Raw genomic sequence first — 16,348 nt, forward strand, 5'->3', positions numbered from 1 at the left:
ACTTAGACTAAAGGAGATCAGGGGTAGTTTTACTGAATCTTGTTGGAACACTTTTGAAGGTGGGCAGCATTGGATATGTTTACAAGTATGAATTGTTCTATGGAGGTGTGAGAAGTTGGTGTGCATAGAGATCTGGAGCAGGCCAGTGAGTGGCTACAGGCACACTTGGAAGGAGCAAAGTAACATGAAATCATGAAAACCAAGAAAAATCTAATCCAGTATTTAGGATAATCATTATGTAGAACACCATAATCATGCTATTACATAAAAGGGTAATACCTCTTAAAGACAAGAAAAGTTTGGAACTAGTCTTGACTCATTGCTGGCTTCGTCCTCCCTCCTGGCAACCTCTAATAGAACCCAAGAATGGCTCACCAAACAGTCTCAAACTATTACTATTGGTAACTAGCTTTTTATCACATCCTGTCATTACATAAGAAAAGTTTTGCATGTACAGAACCATGTCTGCACTTGGCTGGACTAATCTATCATATTAATGTGGAGGGTTTTTTAAGATCTATTTTTTTTAAAAGATAGTATGCCTTCTGGAGATGGGAAAAATGATGAAAATTCTGTGAGAAATATAAGAAAAATATCCTGCCATTTCTTTCCTCTCTCATGGTACTTAAAATACACAAAAGTCTACCTACCCAACTACTTTAACAAGTTTATTTTAGCCTGATGAAAACGTTTCAAATCTTACTATGCTAAAAGAACTTCCAGGTGCCTACTACTACTGGCTAACCTTTTCTTCCCAAATATCATTCAATCTGCAATAGTTACTCCCACTTTGAATATTCAAATTGTTCACGGGATCAAAATACATTACTGAATCTATATTTACTCTGATTTCAATAGACCTTGAGGTGACTACAGGGAAGGCCCAGAGTCAGTACTGTACCCTGTCAGAAGGAAGTCATTCTGGAGACAGGAAACAAAAACTAAAACCATAAAATTATACTAGCATCATCTGAAACATACCAGCAAAGTAGGCTAATCTGAAGCCTTTTCTGGAGATGCTATCATCTGAATGAAACCTTATCCAAACATGATCCTGTGAAGAGATGTATGGTGAAGGAATGGAAGAGCCACATGCTCTGTAGCCTTCAATGTTCTTGTAGCTTCCAATTGTTAACCAATCTGAGCTGCATCGTCGAGATCCCTGAACATCAAAATCTTGAAAGCTGAAAAAGAGAAAAGGTCAAAGTTCCTACTGAACTCAATACTACACAATTAAGCTGCTGAATTACTACACATGAAAATTACCTTGAAGTTCTTTTTTTTGAAATAAAGAAATACTTCCTTCTTCTGAAATAAGAGAGTAGCTTCTCTACCCATGTAGAAATAGGGTTTAACACTGTACTGTTATTTTATACTATGAGGACAGCAAGGATCCATTCTGTGAAATAAAATATTGCATCCACCACTTTTATGGAACTGCAAGGAATGCAATTTTGCTACAAAAACATGCACTGTCTTAATCTATAATTATGGTGATGAAATTGTTCTTATGTGTCTCATTTAATGACTTTCATACACTACTAAATTATTTTAACTCAATTTTCACCACAATTATAGCTAATGGTACACTTATGGCAATAATATGATTTGACATTACAAATCCATCTAAATTGTTCAAAAGTATGTTTTCAGATAAGATTTTCTCCCAGTTGCACTACTCAGTTACCCAAGCATTATGTCATGGACTGCCATGGTATGGCTGCACTCGGTCAAGACAATGGTAATGACATGTGAGGGGTAGACTGTGTAGAACAGGTCTGTACAAACAGAGCACTGTCAGAAATTAAATGTGGTATGTATGAGTGGAAGAAAACAACATGAAAAAAAAAGGAGTTTCATTAAAAATGAACAGTATGAAAAGTTTAGAAAACATTCTAGTAGCTGATCAGTTTTACCTACTTTACATTGCATTTATGCCTGTTAAATGTTTAGTAGAAAGATTGATTAAATTAAAAAGCAGAATTTAAACAAATAACTGATGTCAAAGCAAATACTCCATAATGAAGAGCAGTTTCTTGGGTCAGCAAGTCTGAACTGGAAGCTGAAGAAAATCTGCACATAATGCAGTTTCATTTTCAAGTCTATGAAGCAGTATTAACTTCTATGTTGATGCTAAAAGAAATCAGTAATCAGAAAAGAACTGATGAGAACTTGAATCCACGGTTTTTTTACCTTACTACTTTAGAAAAGCTACAAGATATGTGAAACTGTGAAGCACCTTTCCTAAACTGCAGTCATGTCTGTGTCTATGTGTCAATCTCACTATTTGTCCTTGACATTTTTAAGCACACCAAGAGACCTCACAGCAATGAAGCATTACAGAGTTTAGTCTGCACACTTTTTAATGAAAAAATCTTATGTTTTGAACACATTAAAAAAACATCAAATAAATGAGCTGTTGGGGGTTGGTTCTCTCCCTTTTCCCTCTGTGGAATTTTCCCCATTGTCATGCTAAGATACCTGTTGACTGGGCCCTGGTGACAAGGGGGAGGGGACGGGAGGGAAGAGAGAAACCCCGCGAGATTCAAACAGCCAGAAGAGGAAGCGGAAGGCTGGGCCTCGGCCCATTTCCCCCGCGGAGTTCGGACGAGAAGGACGATCGCTGCCTGTGTCCCATCCCTGCCATCCCAGCGTCGGGAAACCACCATCGGACCCTGCCCGGCTGTCTTCTCGCTGTGAACTACCACCATCCAGCACTCTACTGATCACCAGGACCGACACCGTGAGCGGAGGGCTCTCTCTCTCTCCATCTCTCTCTCCCCCTGGGACAGCTCTGCCATCACCCCCAGCCCTCCTGCGGCTCTGCGGGACCCGCCCGCCCCCAGCACCGGGAACTGCAGCTCAGGGAAAAGGTGCCTGCAGCCAAAAAACACTGGGACTGAGTTACTGTTCTGTTTGTGGGTAATTTCATAGCTGTTGTTGTTCTTGTTTGTTGTGTTAGATATACTAGTAAAGAACTGTTACTCCTACCCCCATATCTTTGCCTGAGAGCTCTCTTAATTCCAAAATTATAATAATCGGAAGAATCACATTTTTTTTTCAGTCCAAAGGGAAGCTTCTACTTTTCTTAGCAAACACCTGTCTTTCAAACCAGGACATGAGCACACTTAGATTTTTTTCTAGTCACCAGTTCTCCAGCTAAAAACAGACAGCACTGAAATCCTTCACTTACAAGAACGAAGAGAAAACTGGCATGTGCACAACTGGCAGTTAAAAATGCCTGGTACTTCTTCGATCCACATGGATAATACAGGATAATGCTTACCTTATAGTAATGATCTCCCCTGGGTTTGCATGGATGTACCAGCTGCAGTTGATTCGGGCAGGATACTCAGAGGGCCACCCTGGACTTGTGATTGTCCCACTTGGTGATCGAATTTGTTCTGGAATATCTCCACAAGCTAAAAAATACATATATATTGAAATCAACTTGTTTAATTCAAGTTTTTTTAAAGGCCAATAGGACAAAATCCCCCACCCAATCAATCAGCACCTAATCGGGGAGAGTATCAGTGAGTTAGATGACATACCAATTAAAAAACCCACAACTTTTAAAGGAGCTTGTCATGGAGCATGTCAGCCAAAAGATGTTTTCAAACACTGCCAGTGCAGCAGTCTTCATTTAAGTCAATTACTATTAAAAAAGAATATTCTATGTGGACTTTGACAACTTTATTAGGTTCAAGATTTTTTATTTTTCAATTTTATTTTTAGTCTTTACAAAGATTCAGTTCAATTTGACCATGCATTAACACGTTATGCTGACAAGTGAATTAGAAGGTGAAAAACAAATTAAAGCAAAATAACCAAGCAGCTGAAATTTGCAGTCTTAGTTAGACCCGGTGTTTGACCATCATTTAAATACCTTGCCCTTTCCACTTCTTGGCATGGAAATGTTCTCCACACACAATTCCAAATGCTTGAAAGGAAAAGAGCACTTACTGCAGCAGAGAGACCTGCATAACTACATTTCTGATAATAGACTAGAGAGCTGATATTTATAGGTCTAATTATATGCACTGAAGTTACTGAAGTAACTCAATCATTTCTGCTCTTTATTTTAGGTGTAGCTTTCTGCATTGGCCTAAACTCAGCTGCTGTTCCTTCCACAGTTCAAGTGTTCTCAATTCTTCTGATTTTATTCGAAGCAATGTACTTACGCTTTGTGCATTTTGTTTTCCTGTTTTTACCCCCTTTTAGCAGCCTTATATCCAACACCTGTCCCACAGCATATACACAGCCTTCACATAAACAGAAAGGCTACACTACACTCACTGCAGAACTTCAAATTATGAGGAAGTCTCAGTGTCGAGAAAACACATTAAAAACAACTGCTTTATGTAGTTTTATTTTTCAATTTTATCACTGATAGTCCAAAATTTGCCAAGCTGTCAAAGTTACTGGTAGCCCAGCTACACACGTTAGTTTGAACACAAGAGGTATTACAAATAAGGAAGCACTTTCATTACTGTCTCATCATCAGAAGTTTTAAAAATTCCTATTTGATTAGAATAGTCAAACAGAACTGATAAATAAAGAAACAAGAAAAATGAACTGCATTTGTAACATTTGCAATAATGTAATTTGTGGACAGGTTTTTTTTTTTCTATTTTTACACACAATCAAGCTTTTAAAATAATTTTGCAATACTACCTGAAATTTAAAAAAGTTATAATCTTGAATTATTATTACTTTAAAGTATTTCTGTATGGCATAACAAATACACTTTAAAATATATTTCAGAAGGACTAAAAGTCAGAAATGCTGATGTATGTCTGAATTTTCTATATTAACTTAAAAACCACGGCAAAAGAAAAAAAAAATCAGGAAATTTTCTGTTTTTCAGTATATGTGTAAGAGAATAATGCTTTAAATAGTTTTTCACATGTTCCTTTTTTGCAGCTTTATTCATGCTTCACATTCAAGTATTAATGTACCTCAACTGTAGGACATAGGAGGTGCCCTAATAGGTCAGGATGAATGTCTCAAAATACGGAAAAGTATTTCATTTGATTATGCAATCCCTCACTTTCTTTTTAATTTTTGAGCAAACCCTATAGGTGGTGCTCTAACACCATGATTATTTAGAACACAGCTCCTGTGTAAGTGATCTTTTGATACTTAACATTTGTTCAGGCAATAAATGTAAGGACTTGAAAGAAAAGCCAGTTATTCCATCGTTAAAGTAAAATAGCAGTTTTAACAAAAACCAAAAAAACATACAGAACAAAAAGATGCAAAAAATAGAAGAATGTATAAGACATTTTGTACCAAGCTTGCAAATGCTGGCAACATTTCCATATGGTTACTGCTGAAATAGTCCCCAGCTTCAAAAAAGTTGCCATGAAATTTACACTACAACATACACCTGCTATCAGATATTACCAAACTGACAGACAAAATTTTGGCACTGAGAACCTCTAAAGAAGCTTTTCAGTTTACCTGACAAAGGAAACTTTGCACTAAAATACACAAAAAACAATTATTCAACATGGTTTCATACAGTTTTACAGGATTCACCTCCAAAAACGTTAATATGCTAAACCCAACAGCAGTACAAACAGTAACATATTTGTACACAATTATGATTGAAGAAATTCCATGTGAAAATCCTGTGTAACATAGGTAGTTGCTTTCAGAGCACATTCAAGCCTCCAGTTTTGCTCCAACTTGGGATTTTTTTATAATTGCAGAACCAACCTTATCCCTGTAATTTCTACAATCTTTTATTAAGATGTCTTTCTCTCTGTTTCCAGTAAAGCTCACACTACCAAGCTGAGAGCAAAAGATGATCATTTGCAACAGCATCCAATATGAGGAGAGAGAAGCAGACTATGGAGGGCACAAAGAAGCAAGAATGACCACAGGCACAATAATACAGGGTGAACAAAACTGTACAACTGATGTAGAAGAGAAACACTGACGAAAGCATTCATGTGACAAAGTGAGGGCTTCAAAAAAAAGGGAATGGATTTTGGATTACAGCTTTCTTAACTTCAAGTTGACTAGACAAGCTAAACACACTTGCATACTTGATACATATTCATGTATCTAAACTTTTAAGTCAGGAGACAACAGAAATCTCCTGTTTGCTTAAAAAGTGTATAAAGGTCAAGATCAACCTGTGCAGAAGCTGAATTTCCAAAGTGCTGTCTTTCTGAGAGAGAATAATTTCTCAGAGAGATTTTAAAAATCAAGGATAACCTTTTGAAATAGAACAGCTTTAAAGGGAATATACTTTATAAAGACAATAGCAAGCCTTTAAAACCAGTTCCTGACCCTCTGCTTAACTAGGATGTTTCTCCTACACCTTTATAGACTATAATGTAACAAACATTTTATTCACGTATTTATGAACATGCAGAATGTAAGCAACATCACAAAGGATATGGGATTAAAAAAATCCAACTATCAGCATGCAAAACAGAAATGCATCAATAGAGGCAAATGTCCTTACTTTAAGTTGAGGAAAATTTTAATCTCAATTGCTAGCAGCCCTACAAGCATTTGTCATACAGGTCAGCTGTCTCTATGACAACTTAAAATTACAGGAAAACTGATTAGGTTTAGAATAATTTATTTAAAGTATTAAAAATACATAAGAGAACAACAGAATGAAAATTAGTTGAGTCAGGATGAATGGAAATGAGTCTGCAACCAAGGCAGAAGCATGAAAGAAACTTGAGAAGGTTGCATTGTAGAGAAGCAAAGACACCCAGTGATGCATGCCCAAGATGTTCTCAAATCTCATGCTGGTGGCTGTAATATTTGGAGGGGGGAACAAATTTCTCTTGCACAACCATTTCTATATCAGTGCTGTGTCTGCTTACATTCCCTTCAATGCTCTTGTATTCTATGGCACAATTCTGCTCATCCATCTCCTACCTGTTTCAAACTCTTCCCTTTGATAACCTTTATTGTATTACTCTATTTGCAATTCAGTTTGTTACTCTGATATAACTGTTCCGTAAATTGCAATACTGTAATTAGGACTGAGAATGTTACATATATTAGAGTGGAAAATAATGGTCGAAAGAGCTTGAACATAATTTTCTGGTGTATAATAGACTTTTTAAAAACAGACAACAGTTTTTCTTATTTCCTTCTCCCTGAAATTTGTTTACCATCCCACATTACAGAACATTATGGTAAACTACAGGATGTTGACTGGTAAACAGAAGAGAGCCAGTTAAAAGTTTACTGTACTAAATTCAACTAGCAAGCTGTAACAAGAAAATAATTAAGAAAACTATGCAAATATTTTGTAGTGAGATCTACAGAAGTAAAGTACCTGTAGTAAGAGTGAACAACATGTCAAGGAAAAAAGTCACTTCAGAAAAGCAGGGAGAGGGAGATTAGGGATTTATCTTCACAGTAATGCCAGGAGATTAGTTGAAAAGATAAAAGAATTAGCTTTCAATGTGAACCACAGGATGATAAGGTATGCATTATATTGGACATGGTAAGGACATGAATGCAGCGGGATAAATGATCTGAAGGTGTTTAAAACAGCTTAGAGTAAAAAGAGAATAATGTTGTGATAAAGTCTAAACCGTGAACAGGGAGGATAATTATTGCATTGTAACTCTCAGGAGCAACTGAAAGTCTTATGAGGAGAACTACAGGGAAGAAGGCATAGGAATCTCTGCCTCCAGGTCAAGCCAAAAGGCTTTAATTTGAAATGCCCTTTGCTCTGCAATACAGAGACATATTCAGTAAAAAGAAATATTTATATATATATAAAACAGTGCTGCAGTTCTTTAAAATGCAGAGTGAGGGGTTGGGGAGTTTGGAAATTGGTTTTGCAATTGTGACAATTATGGCTCGACATACCTCAAAGACAGACCTGAAAATCTTTCTGAACTCTTCAGATTTTAAAGGCATAAACACTTGTTCTGCAGTGATAGCTTATATGCAGAGACAGCACTCCATTAATTGCTGCTGGCAGGAAAAGCATGTTCACATATTAGAGGAGTACCTGTAACTTGGCAAAATAATATACAGCAGAAGCAAAAATACCAAAGGCCACAGAGGTCTGTGCTATTAAAACATAATTTAGTAAGGTAGGTCATGAAGTCTTACAGCAGCAGCATGACAGGAAATCTACCATCAAGACAAAAATTTCATTTTAAATCCTGTCTCTGTAAAACTGTCCAAGAAAATCACTTGTTTGGTTTCAACACCAAGTGAAAGTTGGATTTAGAAGGATTAAAGGCCAGACATCTTTGGTTCTATTTTGCAGAAACTCTGCTTAAAATTGTTCTGCTAAATATAAAGCTGTCCAGGTATGCTTGATGAAACATATAACCTGCAAGTTAGAAAATATGTTTGGGGGACCCAATTTATTTAAAAGGAACTATGAAATAATTTAATTCATCACCATCTTTTATACTTGGGTTATGTACTTAAAGTTTAAGACGTACATACAAAGAACAGTGAGGAAACTGTTACTGGGTCAGTCTATATGCTTTCTTCAGGTTGTCCTTAACAGAGAACCCCTTCCCCATTACCTTGAAATTCCCCAGTGAAGAACTTGCACTCTGGATTAAAAAAGAAACTTAGCAGTACAGTATTTTTTTTTAATCTGGAAAGCTATTTAAAAACATAAGAACATCAGAGATACCTTTTTTGTGGTTGTTAATACTATTTATTTCTAAATAGATCTTTTTTCTCAGTAGTTAAAGTTCTATCTACCAGCTGCTGTTATCTTGTGTACCAAGTACGTTGTGTTCTGCTCTTCCTGGCACTGCCTATTCAAGCATGCTGGCCAAAGTACTGGAAGCAGTCAAAAATTCCATTCACCTCTTGCCCAGCAGATGCTTTTCTGCCTGTATTGTGACCTGTGACACAACCATTGCAGTAAACAAAGGCACGAGGGGCTATTGTAACATACCTCGAAAGCTGCATAGTGAGATTTTAGTTGACTTAAGTGTCTCTCATCCATTCCAATTCCAGCAATAACTGTTCCAAGAGGGGCAAGTAGCTATGTTGATATTTATTATTTACACTGCGCCACAAACGTAGAGTACCTGATACTTGGTGCACCAGTACTGGTGAAAAGCAACAGCATTTTTCATGACGAAGCACAGGAATGGGTAAGAAAGATCTTCTATAAATGGACTTTTAACAGTCTTTGAATGGCAAACAACAAAAGGGAAATAGAAAGCAGTAGCTGTCACAGAGACCATCCACTGACTGTAAATTTATTCAAAAACTCAACCATACAAGTAGCAACGTAATGTTTAAAACAATACTGCAAGGATAACTACAGTGAGATGTAAAAGCTGATCTCAAAAAGGACAACTTTGCATTTTGACTCATATTTTAGGAGAAGTGGGTGTGAAAATCAGTTTGAATTCTAGGGATTAGAGGCAGCTTTCCTAGGGAAAGAATCAGGCTTGTATCCTGCTACATGCTGAGGAGCCTTTATCTCCCCGTTTGCACATATTCCGGGTATCTGTAAGATAAACCACGCCCAGCAGCTGCTGACACTGCACAGCATCTGAAGAACAAAGACTGCACACCAGTGTCTCAATGGCCACACAGTCCCATCACTAACAACAGACCCGACTGGGGCTGCTGCCCAGAAGAGTCTTAAAACTGACTTATTGGAAGAGAACACACAAACCTTCGAGCAGTGTGTGCTGCTTTTATACCCCATATTCTCCCAGAATCTCACCAGTTTCTCAGTTTCATGAGTTCTAAATTTTTTTCTTGTATTAAGGAAACTGTGTAGTCAAGTGCACAGTCGTTTCAGTTAAATCTAATCAGTGAAACGCGTAGCTCCTGGATTTATGTTATTTGATAGTAGCAGTGTCCAAAATTACCTTTCAGTAAATGTCATTTCACAAAAGCTTTACTGTGGAAAGAAAATATCAATTCAACTTAAACCAACTTTTCTCTTAGTTCAATGTTTGTATGGAAAAATAATTAAGCAGTCCACTTAGAAAGGCATAATCTGTTCATGAGCATGCAGGTATCAGTTTTATCTTATGAGAATTTTTCCATGTTCCAGTTGCTTCATTCCTTATTACATGCTGCAAAAGGCAGTAATAATTTTTATAGCCAAATATCTCTTCATAAGATACCAGGTGGCTTTCAATATTTACTATTTAAGTCATGCATGAAATTTAAACATTACAAAAAATGACTTACCCGTTGACACTCCTGAAATATGCACATTTTCAGAATGTTCTGCAAGAGCACCATTTCCTAAAATTAAACATAATGAATAAGCTAATTTCCAAGATAAAATTTGTAAAAATTCTTCAGATACCTTTTCACAGAACAGAATGAACAAACCTGAAGTTATTTTAATTAATATTAAACATGAAAGGTCCTACATAAGTTTTATCATAAATTAAAGAGAAAAACTAGAGAAAGTTACCACACAATAAAAATACCCCCCACCCAAGCATTGTTGGTTTACTAGGAACAATTAGATAGACTAGAAAGTTAAGGAACAAGCAGAGACTGATACTGTCAGTTTTGAGAAACTTTATGCATGTTAGATGGCAGACTTTGTACTGTGCATCAAGTACTATTTTATTTTCAAGAAAGGTCTGTTTCAATGCATCTTCCCCATCTCCTTCAAGAGCAAGATTTTTAAGTGAATGCTAAGCAAATGAAGACACCCAGGGGACTATACCCACCCACTTTATAAAAATCACAGCCTATACCCTTTGTCCAGAAAGATGGCTCTGATACAGCAGGGAACCAGCTACCTTCAAGAGTAACACTCCACCAATGTTCATTAAAACAAAGTAGACTTGCAAAGATGAACAAGGCCCATGTGGCCATCAGGAGTAAGAGACCAAAAAAGTTATCCCTCCAATCCCCATGTTTGTACTCTCCAAAGTAAAAGAAGTCTGCTAAAGTGAACATGCTTGCTGGCAGGTGGCAGTCCTGATACATGATGTGACACATCAAATCGTATTTGTGTGCATTTCTCCTCTCCTTTATCCATCATCTTTTCTTTTAACCTTTACAACAATTTTTTTTTACTAAAACCTTTTAGAAATTTCAGGAGCAAAGAGCTCCTTTGAAGACAGGCAGTGAATCTAAAATGTAAAATACTTTACTAAGCAGATCTTAAAACCACAACTCTCAATCCTTCAAAGTTTTTTAATATTGAAGATTTTCAGTTTCACACAGATCTCTAAATATGTGATATCAGTTGCTCTATCAGCACTGCAATGTCAGTATACTATGTCCAGGTAATGAGAATCTTAAATATACGAAGAAAACACAAATTCTTTTTATACCAATTTAAAGACTGTTTTAAGTTGGCCAAGAACATAGTATATATTCACAGAATGACTAGGTTGGAAGATGGTCAAGTCCAACCCATGCCTCAACACCTCAACTAGACCATGGCACCAAGTGCCACATCCAGTCTTTTTTTAAACACATCCAGGGACGGTGACTCCACCACCTCCCCAGGCAGATCATTCCAGCATTTTATCACTCTTTCTGTGAAAAACTTTTTCCTAATATCCAACCTGTATCTTCCCTGGTGCAGCTTGAGACTGTGTCCTCTTGTTCTGTTGGTTGCTGCCTGATGGAAGAGACCAGCCCCCACCTGAGTACAGCCACCTTTCAGGAAGTTGTAGAGAGTGATAAGGTCACCCCTGAGTCTCCTTTTCTCCAGGCTAAACAACCCCAGCTGCCTCAGCCGTTCCTCACAGGGTTTGTGTTCCAAGCTGCTCACCAGCCTTGTTCCCCTCTCTGGATGTGCTCAAATGTCTCAATGTCCTTCCCAAACTGAGGGGACAGAACTGGACACTGTACTCAAGGTGTGGCCTCACCAGTGCTGAGTACAGGGGAAGAATGACCTCCCTGCTCCTGCTGGCCACACTGTTCCTGATCCAGTCCAGGATGCCAGTGGCCTTCTTGGCCACCAGGGCACACTGCTGGCTCATGTTCAGTCGGTTGTCAACCAGTACCCCCAGGTCCCTTTCTGCCTGGGCACAGTCTAACCACACTGTCCCCAGCCCGTAACGTTGCAGGGGGTTATTGTGGCCAAAATGCAGGACTCAACACTTGGACTTATTAAACTTCATCTAACTGGGCTCTGCCCATCCATCCAACTGGTACAAGTCCCTCTGCAGAGCCCCCCTACCTTCCAACAGATGGACACATGCTCCCAGCTTAGTGTCATCTCAAATTTACTAATGAAGGACTCAATACCCTCATCCATATCATCAATGAAAATTACTGAACAGGACTGGCCCCAGCACAGACCCCTGGGCGACACCACTGGTGACTGATCCCCAGCTGGATGCAGCACCATTCACCACCACTCTCTGGGCCCGGCCATCCAGCCAGTTCTTAACCCAGCAAAGAGTGCTCCTGTCCAACCCATAGGCTGCCAGCTTTTCTAGGAGTTTGCTGTGGGAGACAGTGTCAAAGGCCTTGCTGGAATCCAGGTACACAACATCCACAGCCTTTCCTGCATCCACCAGGTGGGTCACTTGGTCATAAAAGGAGATCAGGTTGGTCAAACATGACCTTCCCCTCCTAAACCCATGCTGGCTTGGTATGATACTCTGGCCATCCTCTAAGTGCTGCATGATGGCACTCAGTATAAACTGTTCCATTATCTTACCAGGTATTGTGGTCAAGCTAACTGGCCTATAGTTACCAGGATTCTCCCTGCCACCCTTTTTATGAATGGGTGTCACATTGGCCAGCTTCCAGTCATCCAGAACCTCACTAGTGTCCCACGACTGCTGGTAAATGATGGAGAGAAGCTTTGCAAGCTCATCTGCCAGCTCCCTCATCACCCTGGGATGGATCCCATCTGGGCCCATAGGTTTATAAACGTCTAAGCTGCTCAGCAGTTCTCTGACTGCCTCCTCCTGGATAGCAGGGGGACCATTCTACTTCCTGGCACCATGTGCCAACCCAGGAGGACAGTTGTCCTAAGGCTAAGAAGGCGTTAAGCACTTCTGCCTTCTCCTCATCCGAAGTTACTAATTTTCCTCCCTCATCCTATAAGGAACAAAGGCTGGACCTACCCCTCCTTTTACCATTGACATATTTGTAAAAACATTTATTATCTTCTACAGAACTTGCCATATAAGAAGTCACCATATACCTAAGACAGCGCCTCAGTGCTCCTCCGGCACAATGATTACACAGAAGATGATTCAGAAATTGCTCCCAGGGCTGACACCAAATACAGAAAGCCACAATTTTTAGCTTCTTGAAGACACAATACAGTTAGAAACCTGATCAGAATTTGTAGAAAAATAACAAGTTTAATTCATTTATTTTTTAAAACTACATTCCTTGGCTCTACAAAGTGAACATGTTTCCTGTCCCTTTTTCAAAGTACTAATTTCACTGCACATATTTACATACCAAGTTGCTTTGTCTCAGCTGTTAAAAAAATTCCACACCGCAATAATTCTCCTCAATGTTCAAAACACTGAAGTATTTTTAAAACAAAAGCTATTTCAAATACTGTGTTACTGAGCAACTATTTTTCAATTAAACTATTTTCAAAGTAAAATATACATCTAGGTTTTAAAAAACTGCTTTCCAAATAATTTCTCCACTTTGCATATCACTGACATGCTAAGGGATGTTGCCACTCTAATTCTGCGTGTACAATTTACAAAATAAACATCTTTGCTGGAAAATGATTTTACTTGTAACTAATTCCACAGAAGCACATTTCTGATTGTTTTGTTTTCCATTATTTCCATCAGCATAAAGAAAACATTAACACATTTCAAGACCTCTGGTCTAACCTAAAAGTTACTTACTGACATCTCATCCTTCAAATACACCATGGATTATTCACTTTTTTACTTGCAAAGAGGGGCATTAGCACATACAGCTGTATCAGTAGTTGTTGAACACTGAAAATGAACATCATGACAAAAAAAGAAGGAATTCACAAACACCTAGAAATACGAAAAACCCAGAAGCAAGTACAATGAAGACAGTCAGTATCTGAGCACTCTGTTGATGCTCCCAGAATCTGAATTCCTGACAAGCCACCTGTACATAAAGACCAGTAAAACAAAAAACCCAGAATACTAATTAAATTAGTCCTGATGAAAATACAGCAAAACATGAAAAGACTGACATAACACTGAAGTGATGGAAAACAAAGCCATGTACACACACACATATATATACATATATATCAAAGACTGACAAAACCTATATATCAGGAATAGTGAGAAGCATACTAAAAAGGGAACTTGCATCCAAATCCCATATGTGTTGACTCAGAATTAATGGGTTAAGAAAACTTAGGCCAATACCTGAAGAGAGAACACTTGAATACTTTCCATCTAAATATGCTTTACAATCTAACAATTAATATCTCAAGATAAAGTGATGTCAGATTTATTGTCAAACTAACTTCAGTTATTAGTCAGAAGTGGCACTAATGCATGATGATGAAGCCTAAATTCAGATCCAAGTACTACAATATCAAAATAAGGTCTTTTTTAAAAATAAACTCCCAATAAACTTTCATTATATTAAAGATAAGAGATCTCTCAGATTATTACTTCCTCTTTTATTGAAAACTGTCGACGCAACACACTGTGTTCAGATGCCATTTAAGTGTTATTAACTGCTAACACCTTTATGAAAATTTTAGGCAATGATCCTGATATGATCTCAACAAATAATCACATATAAAGTTAGACTACCAGAAGACCAATATATCAGATAACGAATAAGTAATTTCCATTAAGATATGGGAACATAATTATCTTTGAAATTCCTGCTAGTCTATTTAACATAGCAGAATATGAAAATGTAAAATGAGATTTCTTAGGTCACCAGTACGTTTTTGTATTTCTTTATGTCCTAAGATATATTTACTTTTTATTCCCATTTCCACCTGAAGTTTTAAACTGAAACAGGTGTCACATTAAAACATAGCACTAGGTTTGTTACAGGAGTGTGACAGCACAGCACTGGAAGCTACACACTAAGAAGCTCCTGCTTTCTGTGCTGCCTGTGAGAAACCAGGATTGTGTTTTTTTAAACCGACATCTCCATCATTATTTTTTTCTGAAGACTTCTTAAAAGAAATCACTTGTGTAACCAGGACTATACCCATCTTCTTCACATCCTTTTACAAACATTTAGTACAAATACAAAACAAATACATGTCGACTTTAGCCCTGCAGCATAAGATATGGTAAGCAACTACATGTAAGTTAAAAAAATGGAAAAGCGTCAAGATAAAAATCAAGCATTTAATATGCTTTTTCTAAACAAAACAAAGTCAAAAACAGAATAAAAGATTTTAAACTACTGGCAACCTATAGGTTAAGCAAAAGTATGGAAAGTGCTTTTAATGGCTTTCTACGGAGTTGCATGTGAGTTTGTTGCCACCATTCATGGTAGTATCTCTAAAGATTGACTGCAATATAGAAAAACTCACCCAACTGGTTACTAAGTGAGTTTGACTCTTGACAGAATGTTTTACAGCATGGAACAACCTCCAACGTTTGAGGCACCTTTATGTCTTCAACACATTCAAAAAATCTCTCAAAGTTGTTCACCCATTCTTACAGATGTATCCATACAATTTGATTTTACTTTCACAGCACAAAGCCAGACCTTTTGACCTCCACCACATTTTACTGTCCCACTCAAATCCTCTGGGCTGCAATGCCACCTCATCTAAGGAACAGGCAGAGAGAGCCAGGTAGTTCCACAGACACATTTGAATCCTTTTGATTCATGGATCACAGCTGACCGACCACAGGTCTGCCTTCAGGTTTTCCAGCAGTTGGAGAATTTTTCCCCTGTAAATCCATGTGAAACTATCTGAAATATCCCATACCCCACCCAGAAAATACTGACACTGTCACAACATCAGTTCCCAATATCCTGGTCCAAGACTCCTATATATAGTCTGGAAAGGTGAACAAAACTAGACAAAAGATCAAACCCATAGCATTGGAAGGTATTTGACTCACTAACTACTTCTGAATTTCATCATAGATAGGAAATTAAATACAGGCCAGGCCAGGGGAGTGGTCTGGCAACAAAGAAAATGTGGCAGCAGCAAACAACTAAAGAGCAAAGGAAAAGAATGCTTTCACACTTGAAAAACATGACATGTTTGGAAAAATTACCTGCCAAGTCCTACATATTTGAAACCCAGACAGCAGCAGTGATGCTGAGCCTCCATGTGGAGGCCAACCACAATGCAGCAGCCTTCATTTTAGGATGTTACACCCCTACATCAATCCTTCTCCATAGCCTACACAGCATAGCTCTCTCAAAATGGGATGAGTATCAGATGCAAACCATTATGTGCATATAACTTCAGAGCATAAAATTA

At 37.9% G+C, this 16,348-nt stretch overlaps 1 protein-coding gene across 1 annotated transcript in view; it reads right to left on the bottom strand.

The window, feature by feature from the left end:
* The window catches only part of LRP12 (LDL receptor related protein 12), a 51,198-nt gene that overhangs the window by 12,442 nt on the left and 22,408 nt on the right, over positions 1–16,348 (bottom strand). Inside the window, exons 2-4 of the mRNA XM_062491202.1 lie at positions 10,177–10,233; positions 3,287–3,422; positions 982–1,184 (exon numbers count right to left, since the gene is read on the bottom strand). Of these exons, the coding sequence (XP_062347186.1) occupies positions 982–1,184; positions 3,287–3,422; positions 10,177–10,233 (396 nt within the window). The remainder of the gene's footprint in view (positions 1–981; positions 1,185–3,286; positions 3,423–10,176; positions 10,234–16,348) is intronic.

The sequence above is a fragment of the Cinclus cinclus genome, chromosome 1 (assembly GCF_963662255.1).
Source record: "Cinclus cinclus chromosome 1, bCinCin1.1, whole genome shotgun sequence".
In the NCBI taxonomy this organism is placed as follows: Eukaryota; Metazoa; Chordata; class Aves; order Passeriformes; family Cinclidae; genus Cinclus; species Cinclus cinclus.